At 28.5% G+C, this 18749-nt stretch overlaps 1 protein-coding gene across 1 annotated transcript; it reads right to left on the bottom strand.

Moving 5' to 3' along the window:
* Positions 1-857: 857 nt before the first annotated feature.
* On the bottom strand, positions 858-17128 carry LOC113554286. Its single transcript, XM_026958052.1, has 4 exons — positions 16570-17128; positions 12125-12227; positions 9823-10415; positions 858-1220 (listed from the first exon to the last, which is right to left on the bottom strand). The coding sequence occupies exons 1-4, from the start codon at positions 16636-16638 to the stop codon at positions 1143-1145; spliced, it is 843 nt and encodes a 280-aa protein (XP_026813853.1). The 5' UTR covers positions 16639-17128; the 3' UTR covers positions 858-1142.
* Positions 17129-18749: the final 1621 nt, after the last annotated feature.

Below are 18749 nucleotides of genomic sequence, written 5' to 3'. Positions count from 1 at the left end.
ATTAGTATAATAATGACCTATAACTACGGTCAACATTTAAACTCCAAACAACGATATATATTTTAAAAAAATCCCCATTGGTTGGTTATAACCATTCTATGTGTAATTTAATAGATATATAGATTATTAATTAATGATCTTTAGAGTAGCTGGTATACCTAGACTCGGTAGAAGACAAAATAAATGCATCATTATTAATCACCCTTCGCTGAAATCTGATACAGCAATCTGCAGTAATAAGACTTACATCAACAAAAGCAACATCTTTGCCATCGTATGAGATTAACACATTAAAACCAATACAATTTTACAAGTTGTAAATAAACAACAATAGGTACATAAATTATTAATGAAATCTAATTAAAGGATCGACTATATATGACTATTAAACTATTAACACAACATGATGCATCTTAAAAATGTATAACCACTAATCAATGGATGAAAATTTGAGACCAGACTTTAATTTTTAGATACACCGCTGAAATAGTTTTAAGTTTAAAAAATATACATATATAAAATATATAGTATATATAATATATAAAATATGTATATATATAATATATAGTAATATGTATAGTGAATTTCACCTAACTAAGTATCATTTAAATATTATTAATAATCGTACTTTTTAACATATTAATAATAATAATATATACATATACGTATATATGTGAATACTAAATAACAAAATAATGAATAATGATGATACAAAAATAGTTAATAAGAAATATGAGTGTATCATTTGAGGTATATACAAACACATTATAAGAATTGGTTTTCTGTTGTAGGTGAATGTTATAGACTATCAAAGCACAAAGATAAATAATAATAATAATAATAAAACATACATAAAATAATTCAATAAACTGGCTCAGTTTTATTAAAATTTTAAATTTTAATTTTAATTTCATGTTGCATAAGGCCGCCTAAAGAACCACGTACCACATTTTGAATGCTATGCAGTAAAGTATTGTTAAATTAACACGTGGCCCAGGACCGTAACACACAAATAAATTGGCCAAAAATAGTAAATTATGGCGAACTTAACGATTTAAACATTATTAATACAGCCTTTCTAGGTAAAAATAAAAATTGAAAAAGAAGGAAAAATATATAAACAACAGTTTTATCATATGGAATCACCAGCAGTACACTGACAATTCGCCACTGTGGTCTTTACTGGTATGCCTCCACGAAGTTGCTGACAACGATTTAAGCTGTAAAAAAATATAACAGTTTCAATTAAATTATATATTTAATAAACTAATAATTTTAATTTTAGATCATAAACACAAAATACATTATACAAATAAAAAATGTACACAGCTAAACTACTTTTTTTTATCGCATTCGAAAAAAATGTTCAGTAATCTCTATTCCAAACAATTGATAATTTTATCTCAATAAAATAAATATAGGTACGAAATTTTTTTTTGGATATTACAGTATTTTTAATTTTGGTCAATTAATTTTTTATGAAGTTCAAGACTATTTTAATTCTTATTTATTTAATCATCAAAAATATTCGTAAACGTTTATAATATGTACAAGTACAAGGTCAACAAGTATGAGTATTAAAATGAATTGTTTAAAAACGTATATTAAACACAATTCAAGTATACGAAATTATAGTACAATAGTATTTACCATATAATAAATATAAAATCATTTAAATGTTCATTTGTGTAAATAGTAATATTTTGAATCGTATGATTTTCTTAATCAAACAGAATAAACTAAATAAACTATACAATTATTCATTAACTACATAATACGTCATAATGTACTTTACGAAAAATTGAACCTAGATTATATAATCTCAAGTAGATAATTAACTTATTAAAAAAGTTTTATAAAAATATACAGTTATCTTCGCTTTAAGCCTTAAAGCTACAATTTATTTCTCAGTTGTATTTAAGTCCTAACCTTGGATATAAATAAAACAAAAATAAATTAACTGAAAAATGATTAAAATTATATTTAAATTGACAAAGTAAATAAAAAAGGGAAATTAATAAAAATATTATTTTACAAGATATTTTCATTAACATACCAAAGGTAAAAAAATATCATAATTCAACTACAGAATATTCTGTATTTTATTTATTTATTTTGTGATTCAACTTCAAAGTCCATAATTAATAACATTTACGTATAATATAATCACTCATTAGTATTCACAGCCATCGTTAAGACAATTCTTAATTAATAAGAACAAAAAAAATGAGTTTAGCTACAATAAAATCATACAAAATATTTTTAATATAATATTATGTAAGCTACGTAGATAAATGATAACTAATAAAAACTGAGATAGAAAGATAAATGTTTAAAAATTAATTTGTTGTATATATTAATTAAATGTTTATACAGACGATTATAAATTAATAGTGTGTACCTACCATAGGTAGTATATACTATATATGTTTATTGTTTATGTATTGTTTTAATAAAAATCAATCAAAAAGTTATTAACTCGATCAATAATAGATAGTCTACGCACAATTAGGCATATTAAATCAATTTTTTAAATGATAAAACAATGATAGGCACATAAGTTTATGTTGAATGTTGATATTTTATTTAAATTTATATTATCTACTACACAATTTAAACAGAAATCAATGATGAATAAAATTTTATATTAAAATTGCTGTAAAATGTAATATTATATTACATGGGTTTAAGGTATAAGTTATTAATATTCTTTCTACGGAAGTTATCACAGTAAAACATAACAATAAACTCTCAAAATATACCGTACATTTTTCCTGTGTATACAGTATACACACCTCATTTCACTTGTTAGATATTATATAATTCTACATTTTTCTAGCTAGTCACATTACTAGAATATTTACATGTGTTTTTATTGACTTTTGAATAATACCTATGTTAAATTAATTTATATAAATTAAAATAACACTCAATATGTATAAATAGGGCTTCAAATTTTAAGTATTTCACTTTTGATTTCAATTGAAATACATGTATTTCAAAATTGAAAATTTCACTCTTCTTGAAATATTTCAATGAAATATTGGATATTTTTTGTTCTTTTAAACATGTTCAGTTATAGATGATTAGAAAATAGAAATAATATATTTATTATGTACAGAAAATATTGATAATAAATTTGCGAAAATATGAACTACAATTGTTTGAAATTTTTTTCGTAGTGTCTGGGAAAAGATTTCTAGCTTACGCTTACTAAACAATAAATCTAATAGTCCAAAAACATGCAAACACAACAACTTCCGAGCCCTAGTACTTATCACTTATTAATTTGCTGTTATTATTATTATTACCATACATATTTTCTTTGTTTCATACAATAAACCAACTTTTAAAAATGTTCACTTGCAAGTTGACGCGACAGTAAACTTTTTTAGATCTAATAATTTCTTTTTTTATTGAAATGAAATATTTTATGAAATTTTAAAACCCTAGGTATAAACATGGTAATACACTAATACAAATATAAATTTAATGAATATCCAATAATATTTTACTTGTCATTTTTGTAAAAAATTAATTTTGCCATAAAAAATACAATTCGTTTAAGTATATATACTAAAAAGGGGTGTAAACCACGCGCGCGATAAACTTAAAAAATACTTAATGACAATAATTTTAATTAAGTATAAATATGATAATAAGTATCTAATATTAATACAAATACTTTCCTAATATATTCCTTATATATTTTATCTTATTTAACGATTCTTAAATTAATTGGTAGAAGTATAATAATAGTATCAACAAAAAATAAAATTAAACTGAATAAAAATGATTGATTTAAATTTTCACGTTCACAAACTGAAATCGATGATTAAATTAAATTTAACTGTCTATTTTCATAATTTAATATTAATTTATTTCGAATGAGAATTAATAATTATTCTTTTTAACAATATAATTGAAAACGATGTAATTACTCGTTTTTATTTTAATACATAATATAAGTGTTAAAATAATTTTATTCTTCAGTACAATACACCTACACATAATTTATGAATAGGTACATATTTACGTGTAATATAGCTTTAATAACACTAAGTGCAAACACATTTTTTATGTTAAAGACCCTATTATAAACAATATACCTAGTTAATTATTCTGCATTCCGTATAAAGTTCCACTAAAGTGTACTATCATATCAAATATCAAAAAGTATAAATACAACAAAGAATTGTTATGATAATTTAAATTACCGAAATATAAAATTATTTTTTTTAATTATGTACCATAAAAGTTATAAGTTATAATATATATATATATATGTTTAAAGTTTACTAAACCTATCATACCTAGTACAAAATATAGGTTTATAAAATGTTTAATTTACAATATTCTTAGGTAGGCACAGTGATAATATATATATATATGTGTGTGTTTATTATATAGTGACATCATAATATTTTACTTTTACCAAAAAAAGTTACTAGGGCGTATTTTATCTTTATATTTACCTAAAACATATTATTTATTACAATATATAGATTATTGTATAATATTGTATTCTATACAATCTATAACGTATGCACTGTGCATACTATATACTTGTCGTATTCTATCAACAACTCGTATAGAAATATCAAAAAGTACAATATGTAACAATATAGGCGTAAAAATAAATGCAACAGCACTCCTGAAGTACACTATACAAAACTACGCAATACATGATTGTAATGTTTTGAACTGATATTATATTATGTTTTACAAAAAATATTTAAAAAAAATCCCCCTTACTTTCCACCACTATGAAAAATATAATAATATAATATTACAATTCTACGTACAGCTATAGCTGTAGTAGTTTGAGATATTATTATATTGTTGAATGGGCGGTTGGCAATCGTGGCAGCTGCATTACAATAATGCAATAGATATATGGATAGTGTGCAGTATAATATAATAATATAGTAAGAATAACCGGGTCCTGGATCGTGGTAGTAAAATATAGTAAAGGAATGTGTGATCGTCGTCTGGCGGGTGTTAAGTAGGCGGGAAAGAGGGGGAAGAGAGGAGAAAGACGTCGACGCCGTTTGTCCGGCACCAAAAGATTCCAAGACTACTCGGACCACCGACGTAACGTTTCAAAACACAATACAAATAATTTGTGTGTGTGTGTGTGTGTGTGTGTGTGTGTGTGTGTGTGTGTGTGTGTGTGTGTGTGTGTGTGTGTGTGTGTGTGTGTGTGTATGGCTTGCAGGCGCGTGAGTATGAGTTCGGTCGAGTAAAAATAGCGGGAAAGGTGACCTTCAAAAACTTGTTTACTTCTAACACAGTCTAATTCACTTTACACAAAATACTCGGAGAGGAAATGAATAGAGTTGTAGTAACTAGTAGTATAGTAGTAGTATAGTATAGTAGTAGTATAGTATAGTAGTAATAGTAGTAGTAGTAGTAGTATCGTAGTAGCAATAATAGTAGTAGTAATAGTAGTTATACTGTTTTTAATAGCACGTAGCTAGGCGGAGGGGACAACCAAATAATAAAATACTTATACTGTTCTTTGGCTTGTAAACTAAAAAAAACAATGGTTTATACTTTTATAAAATACGCAAACACGCACTCACCCACATAATAACGATTAACAATCGATTTTCGAAGGAAAATGCAACATAAGAATGTACATAATATTCCAATATGTATATTATATATTAAATACATCTCGATTAAGCATTTGTATTTTCAAAACGCATGCAATTTTACATCTTTATTTTTTTTTTTTTTTAACAAATTTAATTAATGTTATATTATTTCAGTTGGTTTATCTTTATCGACTATCTATAAACATCCAATCTAGCAAGCGAAGTTAATAACAGAATAACTCAAGGGTGTTTCAAAAAGAAGAAGATAGTGGTAGCGAATCATTGGGAAAAATAGCCAACATTTGTATTTTTTTTTTTTATACAATTTTGTCTTGTAAAGTAGCCAGTATAAATTAAACACAACCTAACCTACATTATACTTTATTCTAAGGCAAGTTGTACACATCACAAAAAAACTATTGAGATCTTATCTAACACTCTAGCTTCAGTAATATATACCAAGTATACTGAATATTCTAAAATACTTAACCTATCATTAAAAGAAAAATTTATTTTAAAATATATCTTGCGTACTAGCTAAGATCAATATGTCTTTAACTACTATTTTTAATTACACTTAATTATAAATTAAGTAGGCTAATAAATAATAATAATAGCTAATACCTAATATAATAATTACTATAATAATAGCCAATAAATTATATAATAGTAATAAACACTAGTCACCACAAAATTGTAAAAAAAAATAAAAGACTTATTATTTTAGTATCTATAACTTAGTCATAAAAAATAGTAAATACGTGTCAACGTAATATTATGCATATGAGTCATATATTTATATAATATATCAACAATCTGGCATTTTAACTTAAACGTAACAAAATAATGACACTTGAAAAAATTTGCTATATGTATATCTATTTCAAGTCCTTTTCGAGTTCTTCGAAAATTCGTTCAAATATTAAATTATGGTATGATTGGTATGCACAACTTCTATCTACCTAGACATAAACCTACCATAATATACATATATACACAACATAATCACCAGGCCAGTAAATATTAATTTTAGTAAATTCCCGATAGTCATTTTACATTTGAAACTAGACTTAGTGGTAAATATAATATATACATCATACGAGTGGATTTTTAATATAATATTCCATAATTTGTTAATATGTACTTACATTTTTTCTTCGTCCCATTATAAACATTTCTACCTACGCTACCGTGTTACTTAATGTATGCGTGAGAGCGTGTGTAACATGATCATGAAATCATATTTATTTTTTTGTACAAACAAGTTTATATGTACAATTATTAAAATTACCAGAAAAGAAATATGTAATATTATGGCTTAAAAGAATATATATTACTACGAAGTACAATCCAATCAACTTTAATATTTTAGAGAATACAATTACTTTACACGCTAGAATTTAAATGTTCATATAAGTATGTCGTACTTGCGGTTATATAGTTAACACTAAACTCTACAAATAAAAATGGAACTCTCAGCACATTTGGTTTATTTGAATTGGGAATAATTTTTAAAATTTAAATATTATGTTAAGTTAATTTTTGCCAATTGCCAAAACATAAGGTTCTAAAATAAAAATATTATAATTGTACATTAATCAATAATGAAAAATCACGATAAGAATTTAAACATCCAGTGACCTTACATATATATATATATATTATATGCTTTATGATTATGTACTGCGTACATTTTGTAAACGTTGTAAACAACACAGGTATGAAGTATAGAAAAGTATAAAATTATAATAAATACAATTGATTAATAATATAGATATTCAAATAGGTAGTTATACTATGCTTAAAAAAATGCCTTAAATAAGAATGTAAAAATATTACATATTTCTATGGTAGTTTTAGTAGGTATACATTTATTTTTACAGACAAAAATATATTTATAGAAATACGTTTTTATTAAATACAATATATTACAAGATTAGGAATGTATAAATAACTAGTAAGAATAAACATAACTCTGGCTTCCGATCGTTCCGATCGATTTATTGTTAAAGTCCAATTCTGAGAATTTATAACAAAGTTATAAGTTATAACCTAAGCACCCTTCCATAATCTCTCTTAATTTTAAACCTAACCTATAATATATAAATGAAAACGAACACGACAAAAGTGCAATTTTATTCACACAGTCATCCATTTGTCAAATCGTCATACTTAGAGATATACCTACCTTAAGAAAAATAAATAAATGCACAATTATAACCAACAATATTATCTTATATAGTTATATCTCATTTCACTGAACTTAATAAAATAATTCCACGCGAGTTGTTCTGAAGATTTTAAGTGATAATGATAAAACTCAGAAATGACCACACAAAAATATATCACACAATTCCTTATTGTCAAAAGATGGATGACTCGATATGCACTATCTACGGGATTCGTATCAATATTAAATACATTTTAACTAAATGCAGAATACATATGGGATGATCCATTTAACGTAAGATATTTATTATATCAGAAAATACTCAAGTTTTTGATAATATTTCTTTAAAATAATTTTAAGTTATTCGTTGTGAACCCTTGGTAGTCTATACAAATGTAAGTTACACATCATGATCATGATAATATTATTATATATAGTTAGTCAAGTAAGTAAAAAAATTATGTGAACAAACACAGTCACGCGGTTCAAATGATTCGCTGAGTGGACAGTTTTAAGCCCGAGCATGCACATAGCCTGTCTCTGCACTATAGTACTGTCTAAGTACCGTGAAGAACCTCTGTTTTTAAGTCTATCAAATTCTGTTAAATTAAGTAAATATTAATTTATCTTTTAATTGATTATTTTAATAAAGTATAGTGATAACCGAAAAACACGTATAATTTAATTGCAAATAATCTGAGTTGTGGAAAAATGGAGAACACATTATTATGTATCACGTTACAAAACAACAACTTTGGAAAGAAATAATATTTTTATCGTAATAATTTATAAAAAATTATACTCTTTTTAGTTACAACATACATTTATAACTTCATATTATGAAGAAAAATATTATTTGGTATATTTTAATCAATAAAAATCAAATTTCGAACAAGTAGTAATAAAAGTATATTTAGTTACAAATATTTAAAGTTTAGATGAGCGGAGTAGTGAACCAGCATTTTGCATGGTACCTTTGAACCACTCCATTCCATTAATCATTTAAGTTTTTAAAGTTTAAAGATTAAATACTTAAAACTTAAAAACTATACATCCAAATTCGATTATTATAAATCGAAATACTTCAGAAAATTCTACTTTGGAAAATAAATTTAAAATTCGCCTTATTGTTAAAAAAAATTTAAAAATGATAACGATGGAAAATAAAAAAAAAATATCCACAAACGTTAATAGTTTTTTAAATAATGCATACGTATCTTACAATGAATGGATCAGCTGGTATACCCAGGAAAGAGAAAATTCTAAACTTTCGGGATCATTAACCGAATCGCTCAGTCGCCACCATCAAATTTAGCGGTAAGGGCAGGCCAAAGCGACCTAAATACGCCATTAATAATATGTTATCTTATCTCGATAGTCGCTATTTCCAAGGGGTATATTCGATAAAAAAAAAAAATTAAATATATTTAAATACAATGACTATCAAAATAACATAAAATAATTAACAATTTAATAAGGAAATCCAAACATAATATATCATATTTACAATATAGTACCTATTTATCATGATTCATGATGGTAATATACTTAGAAAAATAATTTTACTGACGCATAAGTGTTAATTTTTATTGCAAATTATTAAAATTGTATTTATGTACACTAGATAGTAAAAAAAAGATTTTTTTGTAGACACAACCATATGATATAACATAGTAAATGTTATTATTATAGTGAGAATTCTTCTGTTTAACAAAATATATACATCACTAATAATAATGGCTACATATTTTTTAAGACTAGCTGAATTTTCTTTGTAAATTGTAATACAAATATTTTTGATCAAAATACTTTTAATGTTTACCAATCTACCTATCTATCAAACAAAAAATAAAATTTAAAAATAATATTTTTGAAATGTTGACTTGATTATTATTTATTATAATGTTTATAAAAGTAATAAGTACCTACTTAGTTGTTTCTAAACTAAAACAAAATTGTTATTTAGTAGAAAATTAAATGTTAATACGTATTTTGTTTGTTTCAAACTCTTATAAATATACTTAGTAGCTAATAATAAATCCATATTTGTACCTGTTGCATTTTTTCGAAGTCTAAGCAAGGCCTCTGCACATTACGAGTAGGATGGTGCCTTTGTCTGTGTCGTTTACGTGGAGAAGAGTTTGGCAAAGATACAGATTGCCTAGGTGACAAATGTACTAGTTTTAAAGGTGGTGAAGAGGATATAGTACACTGTCCTGGTTTGTGCACATGAGATGGAGGTGATGCACAAAATTTTAATGGAGTTGGTCTGGTTGACATAAGTCCTTGTACTTCATCATCAGATGATCCTGACCAGCTTACAGCTATTGTGTTTCCACAACCAGCTTCACTAGCAGATCGACAACGTTTACGAGCTAATGGTGCTACAGAATTTTCAGGAACACCGCAGGAATTTGCTTCATCTGGATCAGGTGTAGGTAATTCAACTTGCAGTAATGCTTCAGGATTACTATTTATAACTTCTAATTCTTCTTCAGAACTATGTTGATCACAGTCACTAGGTAAAGCAGAATCTAAGAAATATGGGGAAGGACCAGGAGTTGCAACACTACTACGACCACTGCTTGAAGACCTTGTAGGTTCCATATCACCAACCATATCTTCACTCCCAATGTTCTCCATTACTATAATAAAAAATGTTCCTAATTTATTATAATAAAAGTAATTTCTATAAAATTGTATTTTCCCATGAAATAATTTTATTTAGTTAATAAATAACAAATTTATCAAGTTTGTTTTTTCAGTGAAATCTTTAATTGATAGCAACATAACTCCAGTTTTAAGTTTTCCAATTTACTATAATAATATGTATGTGCAATGAGTTCAATGCTTGAGCCTAATCACTTTATCTTTTATTTCTATTCAGCCTTTTTACACAAAATTAAAGGCATTTATTACAAACTAGTAAATAAGTACTCAAACTACACAAATTTTTCTTTGTTTAGTTTAAAAATGTATTTTAAAAATAAATTAATTGACATTGATCATTATTTATTATTAACAATAGTAATGCAAAATGAAAAATATAAATACACATTTAGCATAATACCTACATCCAACTATATAGTATTTTAATACATGGATAAAGCAATAGTACACTTTATGGTGTACATACATACACTTAGGTACTTGAGAGTTTAATTAAAAAAAAAGGAATAAAAAAAAATAATAATAACGGGTGTTAGCAGAGTGAATAGCGTTGAGTAGAAGTGAAATAATCATAGAGGGATGATTGAGAATGCAGAACAGTTCTTTTGTGTCAGTTAGGTCAAGTGTTGCAAAGAGTATAGGTATGGTACTCCTATGAGAGCATGGCAAATATGCAAACACACATTAAAAAAGAACCTTTCATGCTTCAACAATCTTCAAAATATGAAAGAAAAAATATATATAATATAGATATTATAGTTTATTATACATAAAAATATAAAAAATGAGGTTTTTAAAATATTATCTTCATTTAAAATTGTAACAGGTTTATTATTATTATTATAATTATATTTATTTAAAATAACTCAAATTGTGGTACCTAACTACTAGTTAACTATTTAAATAAAGTTTTAACCATTTTTAAAATATTTTAAATACGATTATTTTGTAAAATTAAAAAAAAAAATTATTTAAAATATTATTTTAATTATGTCTTAATTTAAACCATAATAGGCTTGAAACATTTATTTGAAATTACTCAATTCATTACCCCTACCTACTAACTAATTAAACATAAACTTAATGCAAATATTTTAAGAAAAAAATATTTTATGAAATATAATTATCTTGTAAAGAAAAATATCTCATTACTCATTATAAAGTTAATAATAAACGCATGTGCGCATTCATTATTTTAATTATATTTTTGCTTATTATACACTAAGTTAGATCAATAATTGAAATATTTTTATATTTTATTGTCTAGGTAATAGGTAGGATACAAAATGATAAATTTATAAAAAAAAATGTTATCAAGAATGTAAAAAAATTGCCAATAAATATATTTTTTCACTATGATGTTGGCAAATGATATATTAATAAAACAATATAGATACTAAAAATATATCAAACTGCCAGGCTACGATTTATTAGTAATTAAAATATAAAATACTGAGTGTATCACTAACATAATATTATAAGACAATATACAATTTAGTTTTTTTATAAACAATTTTTAAATCACATTCACGGTAAATAAAGTACTTAGTTACGTATTTTGTTTCATGAATTAATAGTAAATTATAAACATTATAACTAAATATAATATAATATAATATTCTAAAATAAAAGGTAAAAATAAATTATCAAATTTAATCAGTAATTTAAACTTTTTTAAACTTACATCGAGTAGATTCAGGTACTCCTTGTTTTGTACTTTTAGGTTCTCTGTCAGGACTGTGTTCGTCGTCAGACTCTGTGCCAGAATCGTGGTCAACAGTTTTTAACTAAAAAGAAGAAGTAAAATATTATAGTTATTAACAAAACATTAATATCTAAATATAAAATAATTTGTACAGATAAAAAAATTTTTTAAAAGGATTAAAATACAAATAATTTATTTTATTAAGCTATAAGCTGATAATATAGATGATATTAATAATAATAATAATGTTGTTTGATAAAGCCATAAAGGCATGTTATGAAGAATGAAAAAATATGGTAAAAACACTAAAAAAATAATATCATATCATATCACAGTAAATCATGACTTAATATGTGGCTATATAAATAATTTAAATTATCTAGTTAAAAATGTTGGTAAAAAGTAAAAAACATAATATTTACATTTTATGAATACAATAAAATAACAGCAATGCCAATTACTATATATAGTATTATATATTTATACACTACTATTAGATATAACACAATAAATAGTAATAAAATACAATGGACAATAAGAAAAAGTCAAATAGCTAATAATAGTTCCCATTTCATCAATAAGAAAAACTAATAATACTTATTACAGATCAATTATCTAAAAATAAGTATTTTATTATTTACATTTTACATTTATATAGCATTTATAGGAATAAAAAACTCATTTATTTCATTTGTTGGTTAACTAACACAAGTTTAATGACTACCTAGTACCTATGAGTAAACATTTATATATCTTAAAATCCCAAATAAATGTCATATTGTGAAAATTTATAATAATTAAATTTCAAAAATAATCAATTTACCAAGCAAATATTTAACAATTTGTTTGTATTAATAATAAGTTATTTTATTCTAAATATACTGAAATAAGCTACATAAAATAATATTTTTAGTAATAAATGTACCTAAATTGTTAACATAAGTTTTATGTTAAAACAAAGTATAAAATTACAATATAAATTATAGTAGATAATATGACAAAACTATTAACCTTTAAAGTAGTAGTAAACAAGTATTAAAAATAAAATGTTTAACTAAGTACTAAATCTTAAATATGTAATTATTAAGAACATTTTTTACGAGATACCTTGGTAATTACTAATTAGTATTATCAATTTATTTAAATATTAATAATTAGATAGGTACACAAAACAGTTAATTCTTGTTTTTTATAAATACCTTCCTAAAGAATAGTTCAATATATTATAAATGTATGGTTCATTAAAATATAAATACTTAACACTAATTTATGAATTACTATGCAAAGAAATTAATTACTGAAACATTAATTCAATGTATTGTTGATCAAAATGATAATAATATGTAATATTGTGAATAACTAATAGTAATCATTGAAACTCAAATGCATTTTTATTAGGTTCATGTCTAATATGGTATTAAAAATAATGATGACAGTAAATTATGGTTTACATTTTTCCAACTGATATTAAATTGGTTAGAAACATTATTATTTTTTATATTATTAATTATCATATAATTTGTTATGAATTTATGATATCACTACATCAGTATTATAAATAACAGTAACTATTTTGTTATATTTTTTAATACCTATTTAAATTGTAATACCTACATGTTTTGTTAATATTGTTCTGATAATAGCTGATAACTAGATTTTTTTAAGTTTGAGTATAATATCTGGTTTTTTAAAATTTCAGAATTGTGATGTTTTTAAACTTAGTTTTTAAAATAATAAATAATAATAAAATATGTAATATTAGAACACAGCACAAAACATTAAATCGTAAACCTCTAATAAGATCTAAGGATAAACTAAGAAGTACAGAAAAATAGTGTTTTAAAACAAGTTGGGCACTCAAATAGTGTACTTGAACAAAAGTGAATTATAATAAAATAAAAACATCTACAAAAATATTCTCCAATGATATCAAACAAATATAAGTAGCACTAAAGTATAGCATTAAAATATATTAACACAATGGTCACAATACTTACAGAATATTTCTGTAATAAAAAATCAGTATGTCCTAATATAATTATAATATCATACAGACTTTAATAATAACAAGAAGCCAAAGTATTTTATTTATTTTTAAATAAAAATACATAATTACTTGCCATAGAACAAAAAATTGAACATCAAAATTCGATAAGCACAAAAACAATACTATTCAATAACCTGGTCTAGATATAAGATAGGTAATAAAATCTTGGGACTTGAAGGAATAAATGTAAAATAATTTTAAAAAAACAACACATTTAGAACATAAAACTATAGATAAGATATTATGATGTACAGTAATTTAATAGTAGATATTATGATAGACATTATGTAAGTAATATTTTCATTTAGATAGGTAAAGTCTGTGATTAAAACAGCAATATCATTATCAAAAAAATATAGACGATAAGGCAACGAAATAAAATGGATTTAAAAATGAGATAAATTATTTAGTTAATCGTTCACGCGATTTCAATGCTCTGAAAACCGACTGCAAAAAACGTTGCAAACATACAGTTATCAATAAAACAATTCCTAGTATTTGCGAATTGATTGTCGATCGATGATCTACCATCGACGAAACTTGTGTACACAAACACGTAGGTAGGTACTCTGTAATATCACATCAAGAGCACGTCGTTGCACTATTTAATTTCTCTTTCGGGCCAACGCTCGACGATGCAAATTTGAGGTTTACCGTTTGCATGACGTCAGGACTCAATTTTGTGTTATTATAATTTTAATAACAAAGTGAATTGACCAAGTATTATAATATTATATTTAAAATAACAAGCAAGCCACGAGCATGTAAGACATAACAAATAACAAATACTCACTGAACAATTGAAATATCGTATAAAATCTAACTTAAAAACACAGATAATAGGCGAATTTATTCGAACACGAAAGCCATAACACAGATTTGTGATGTCACGACTGGGACAGAAAGCGAAAACAAATTGCTGCCGACGTCCTCTTGACCGTTATGTGTAATAGTCGCGGGAACAATTCAGACGGAAAAAAAAACCGTTGGTGGATCGATGTAACAGTGTAAGTATTGAAAGTCGTGAAGACTTAGACCAATTCTCGGTCTGTATGATGTAAGTTATGTTATAGGTACCGGTTGTGTCGCAGTACGAACGGCGTCCAATAAAAGGCTTTACGGACTTTCGACGAACGTATTGAAGGACCACCGCGGCGCGACGACAAAAAGCGCGCACTACGTCCGACGACGACGAAACCGAACGCGATTCGCGTAAGTGCTCAGCCGCTGGCCACCGGACGAATCGCGTATTCGCGTGTGCGACGGGACAACCGGCGGCGACGAGTACTTCGGTGATCGGTTGGAGGGGAAAAGGCGACAATAATATTATATTGTTAAATATTAATTATTGTCATAACACTCGACAGGGAAAAAAAAGTAATAACATTACGACAAGCGTAGGCGAGCGAAGCGATAACCGGATATGCCGCGTCGCCACGACCATATATCATGTATTGCGGTATTATTATTCTATATTTACCTATCGTACATTGTTTTTTCATGATTAAATGTGTTTATTATTACACATTTTTATGTATATCGGTGTCGTGTTATCACACAGAAGACCGAACGACGGCGATATCGTCGGGGAAGGACTGCGTGTGAAACGCGAGAGACGTCATGTGCACGACGGACGGAATCGAAATACGCCGCGTCCGTACGCCGTAAGCGGATAAAATCAAATACTGTACACAATATAATATCGTATAGAATATTTGATAAAATACGCTGCGGACCGGGCGGCTGTTATCGCGACGAGTACTCGGTTACCGGTTATCGTAACGTAACGTAGAGCACGCACGCAATAATAATAATAATATAGTATTTGATTAAAAATAGACAGTGCGCCGCCGCGGCAGCGGTCACATACTATCAGTGAGGTACCTACGCGCGCGATCAGCTGATGGATACGCGCAAACACACACAAGCGCGCGCGCGCGTACAATGAAAGAGAATCAACGGTGGCGGTGGCCGAGGTGGAGAGAAAATGTCACGCACACGAACGCGCGCGTTCCTTTGTTCACGGTGGGGATGACCGACCGAGTGGTAGGTGGGGGGCTGTCCGAAGGGGAAGGGATAACCTTTGTGCGAGCGTTATCAAAATAAAAAATAACAATATAGGTACTAATAACTCGATAATATTTAATATATTATTATCATTATTAGTGTTTACTACTACAACAACTACTACTACTAATACTATTACTACACTACTACAACTACTACTACTACTACTACTACTACTACTACTATTACTACTACTACTGCTAATAATAATAATAATAATAATAATAATAATACTACAACTACGGTCGACGGTCGTTGCTACTGGTGTGTCGTAAACGCAGACAGCCGATGCTGTCGGAATATTATTTACCTTGGAGGGTCTTCGGTGATCTTCGAGGCTGTGAGTCTTCAGTTTGTGCGTGACAAATTTGAGCATCATTCGCCTCCCGTCGTCGACCAACCCCTCCCGGGTCGCGCGCGCCCGCTACTTCCGGTTTCCGACAAAGTCGTGCTGCGCCACGGATATTAGCCGTCCGCCGGCGACGGGATCGTTGCGACGATGACAACCATAACAATATGATAACGCGACCGCCGACGACCGGCGCAGATATTCGTGTGATTATTGTGACGAAAACTTATTGCACCGGGACCGGTTGACACGATAATAATGGGTACGAAGCGGGAGAAACGCGTGACAACAAAATTATTATTATTATTATTATTAACGAGATAGTATTTAATAATTAAACCGCCGGCCCAATTAGAACACCACCAAATGCAGCAACAGAAGTTGCGCAGCGCAATCCTGTGCGATGCGGTTCGAACGCTGTGCTCGTACTGTGTCACGTCGGCCGTCATCCGCGCCGGGAAGATGTGTGAAAAACCAAGCAGCGGCGGCGGCGGCGGCAGATCGTGCGCCGTGAGCCAGTCGAGACCACCCGCCCGCCGACTTCGTTCCCCTGTCCTACACACCCGCCGACCATTAAGTCGCGCACAAAGGACTACTCGCGCACGCCCCGTGTACACCTTCCGCATAATAACACACACATGCACACGCGCGCGCGCACTATAATGATGATGATGATGATGATGATGATGATGATAATAATAATAGTATGTATAGAATATACACTTTGTAGTAAATCCCGTTGTTGTATACATTTTACTACGCCCGGCTCTCCCCGACCCCCGACGACCCGAGCCGAACCGTCATCACCACCGCCGCCACCGCCGCTTCGTTCGTCGGTCACGGCCTCGTCGCCGCCACCGTACGAACGCGCGTGTTTACGCGACGACTGCGTGCAGTGTGCACGCGTGCGCTGGCCGAGCCAGCTGACCGCGCGCGCGCCCCGGCCCCGGGGACCGATCACCAGACGACTAGACGAGCTACAGCCGACCCGTCGTACGCGTAAATATCTTCGTTTTATCGGAAAATTAAATTCTTCGAACGAATTTTTGAGATTTCTGAAACACCGCTGTACCTTAGGGGTTAGCATGAAAGGTTCAAAAAAATAATAATATGCTAGTCAAGCCATCGATTTACGGGGTTATTTGAGTGTGGGGTGTACACCTTAATCGCATTCGTGTCGGTCAACGACGACGGTACTCTTTGGCAATTTTTTCGTGGTCTGTGACACGTCCGATACGCATACCATCACCATCGTCGTACGAACATTGAAATATATTTAACAGCGACTAGCGGGCACTGAACAGTGAACAGTCAGTGCCACAGTGGTCGCCGCAGCCGCGCACAGCGCCTCCTCACAATACGCTCATCATGACTGGTAGGGAGGGGGGAAGCGGTAGAGTTGTTGTTGTTGTTTAGTGAATGAATGCGCGAGAATACGCGCGCATACAAAAAGGAGGATTGCCGTGAAAGGGCGCGTGGGCCAGCCCCCTGACACTGTATATTATACTAGACGGCGCTACAGACCGACGCGCGCATATAATATAGATTATAACATTACATTATTATTATTATTATACCGCGTTTTTAAATACCAATATATACGTCATCCGTAGTGCAATACATGAAACATTGAAACGTCTGCGTTAAGATACTTTTAATAATCATAATTACAATAATATTATGTTTTACCTAGTATACATTGTACACATCATCACAAAATCGTATAATTCGTAAGTGAAGTGCTGAAAGTGGGGGTCACTAGAGTCTCCCCACCTCTGAAACCGATTAAAACCCATCCTTTTAAACATAATCTACCCTAAAAAGTATGTTCATAGTGTATACGATCAAACATGACGACTTCTAATAATTATTACCATTATTGAAAATATCTATTTATTATTCTGCCAACATATTATATTATATTTTATTATTTCGAAAATTTTTAAGCACTGTCCATCGACGATATAATAATAGTTAAAATAAAAATGTACGTCCATAGAATTCATAACGTTGTTTAAACTTTGAACTCGTTAGTATATCATTTTATGTATGCTATAGGTCAATTTTATATTATAAGAATATAAATACCTACACAGACGACCCCCGTTTTCTGTTTGTACCTGTGAGACGCTGTCCTAAAA

Source organism: Rhopalosiphum maidis, chromosome 2, assembly GCF_003676215.2.
Source record: "Rhopalosiphum maidis isolate BTI-1 chromosome 2, ASM367621v3, whole genome shotgun sequence".
In the NCBI taxonomy this organism is placed as follows: Eukaryota; Metazoa; Arthropoda; class Insecta; order Hemiptera; family Aphididae; genus Rhopalosiphum; species Rhopalosiphum maidis.
Note: the sequence above shows the minus strand (reverse complement) of the source record. Positions and strands in the feature narration are given on the sequence as shown.

Coding starts and splice junctions, on each gene's coding strand:
- LOC113554286 (XM_026958052.1), bottom strand. CDS start 16,638: ATGATGCTCAAATTTGTCACGCACAAACTGAAGACTCACAGCCTCGAA. Junction 12,228..16,569: donor ATCACCGAAGACCCTCCAAG/GTAAATAATATT, acceptor TCTTCTTTTTAG/TTAAAAACTGTTGACCACGA. Junction 10,416..12,124: donor AGTACCTGAATCTACTCGAT/GTAAGTTTAAAA, acceptor TTTTTATTATAG/TAATGGAGAACATTGGGAGT.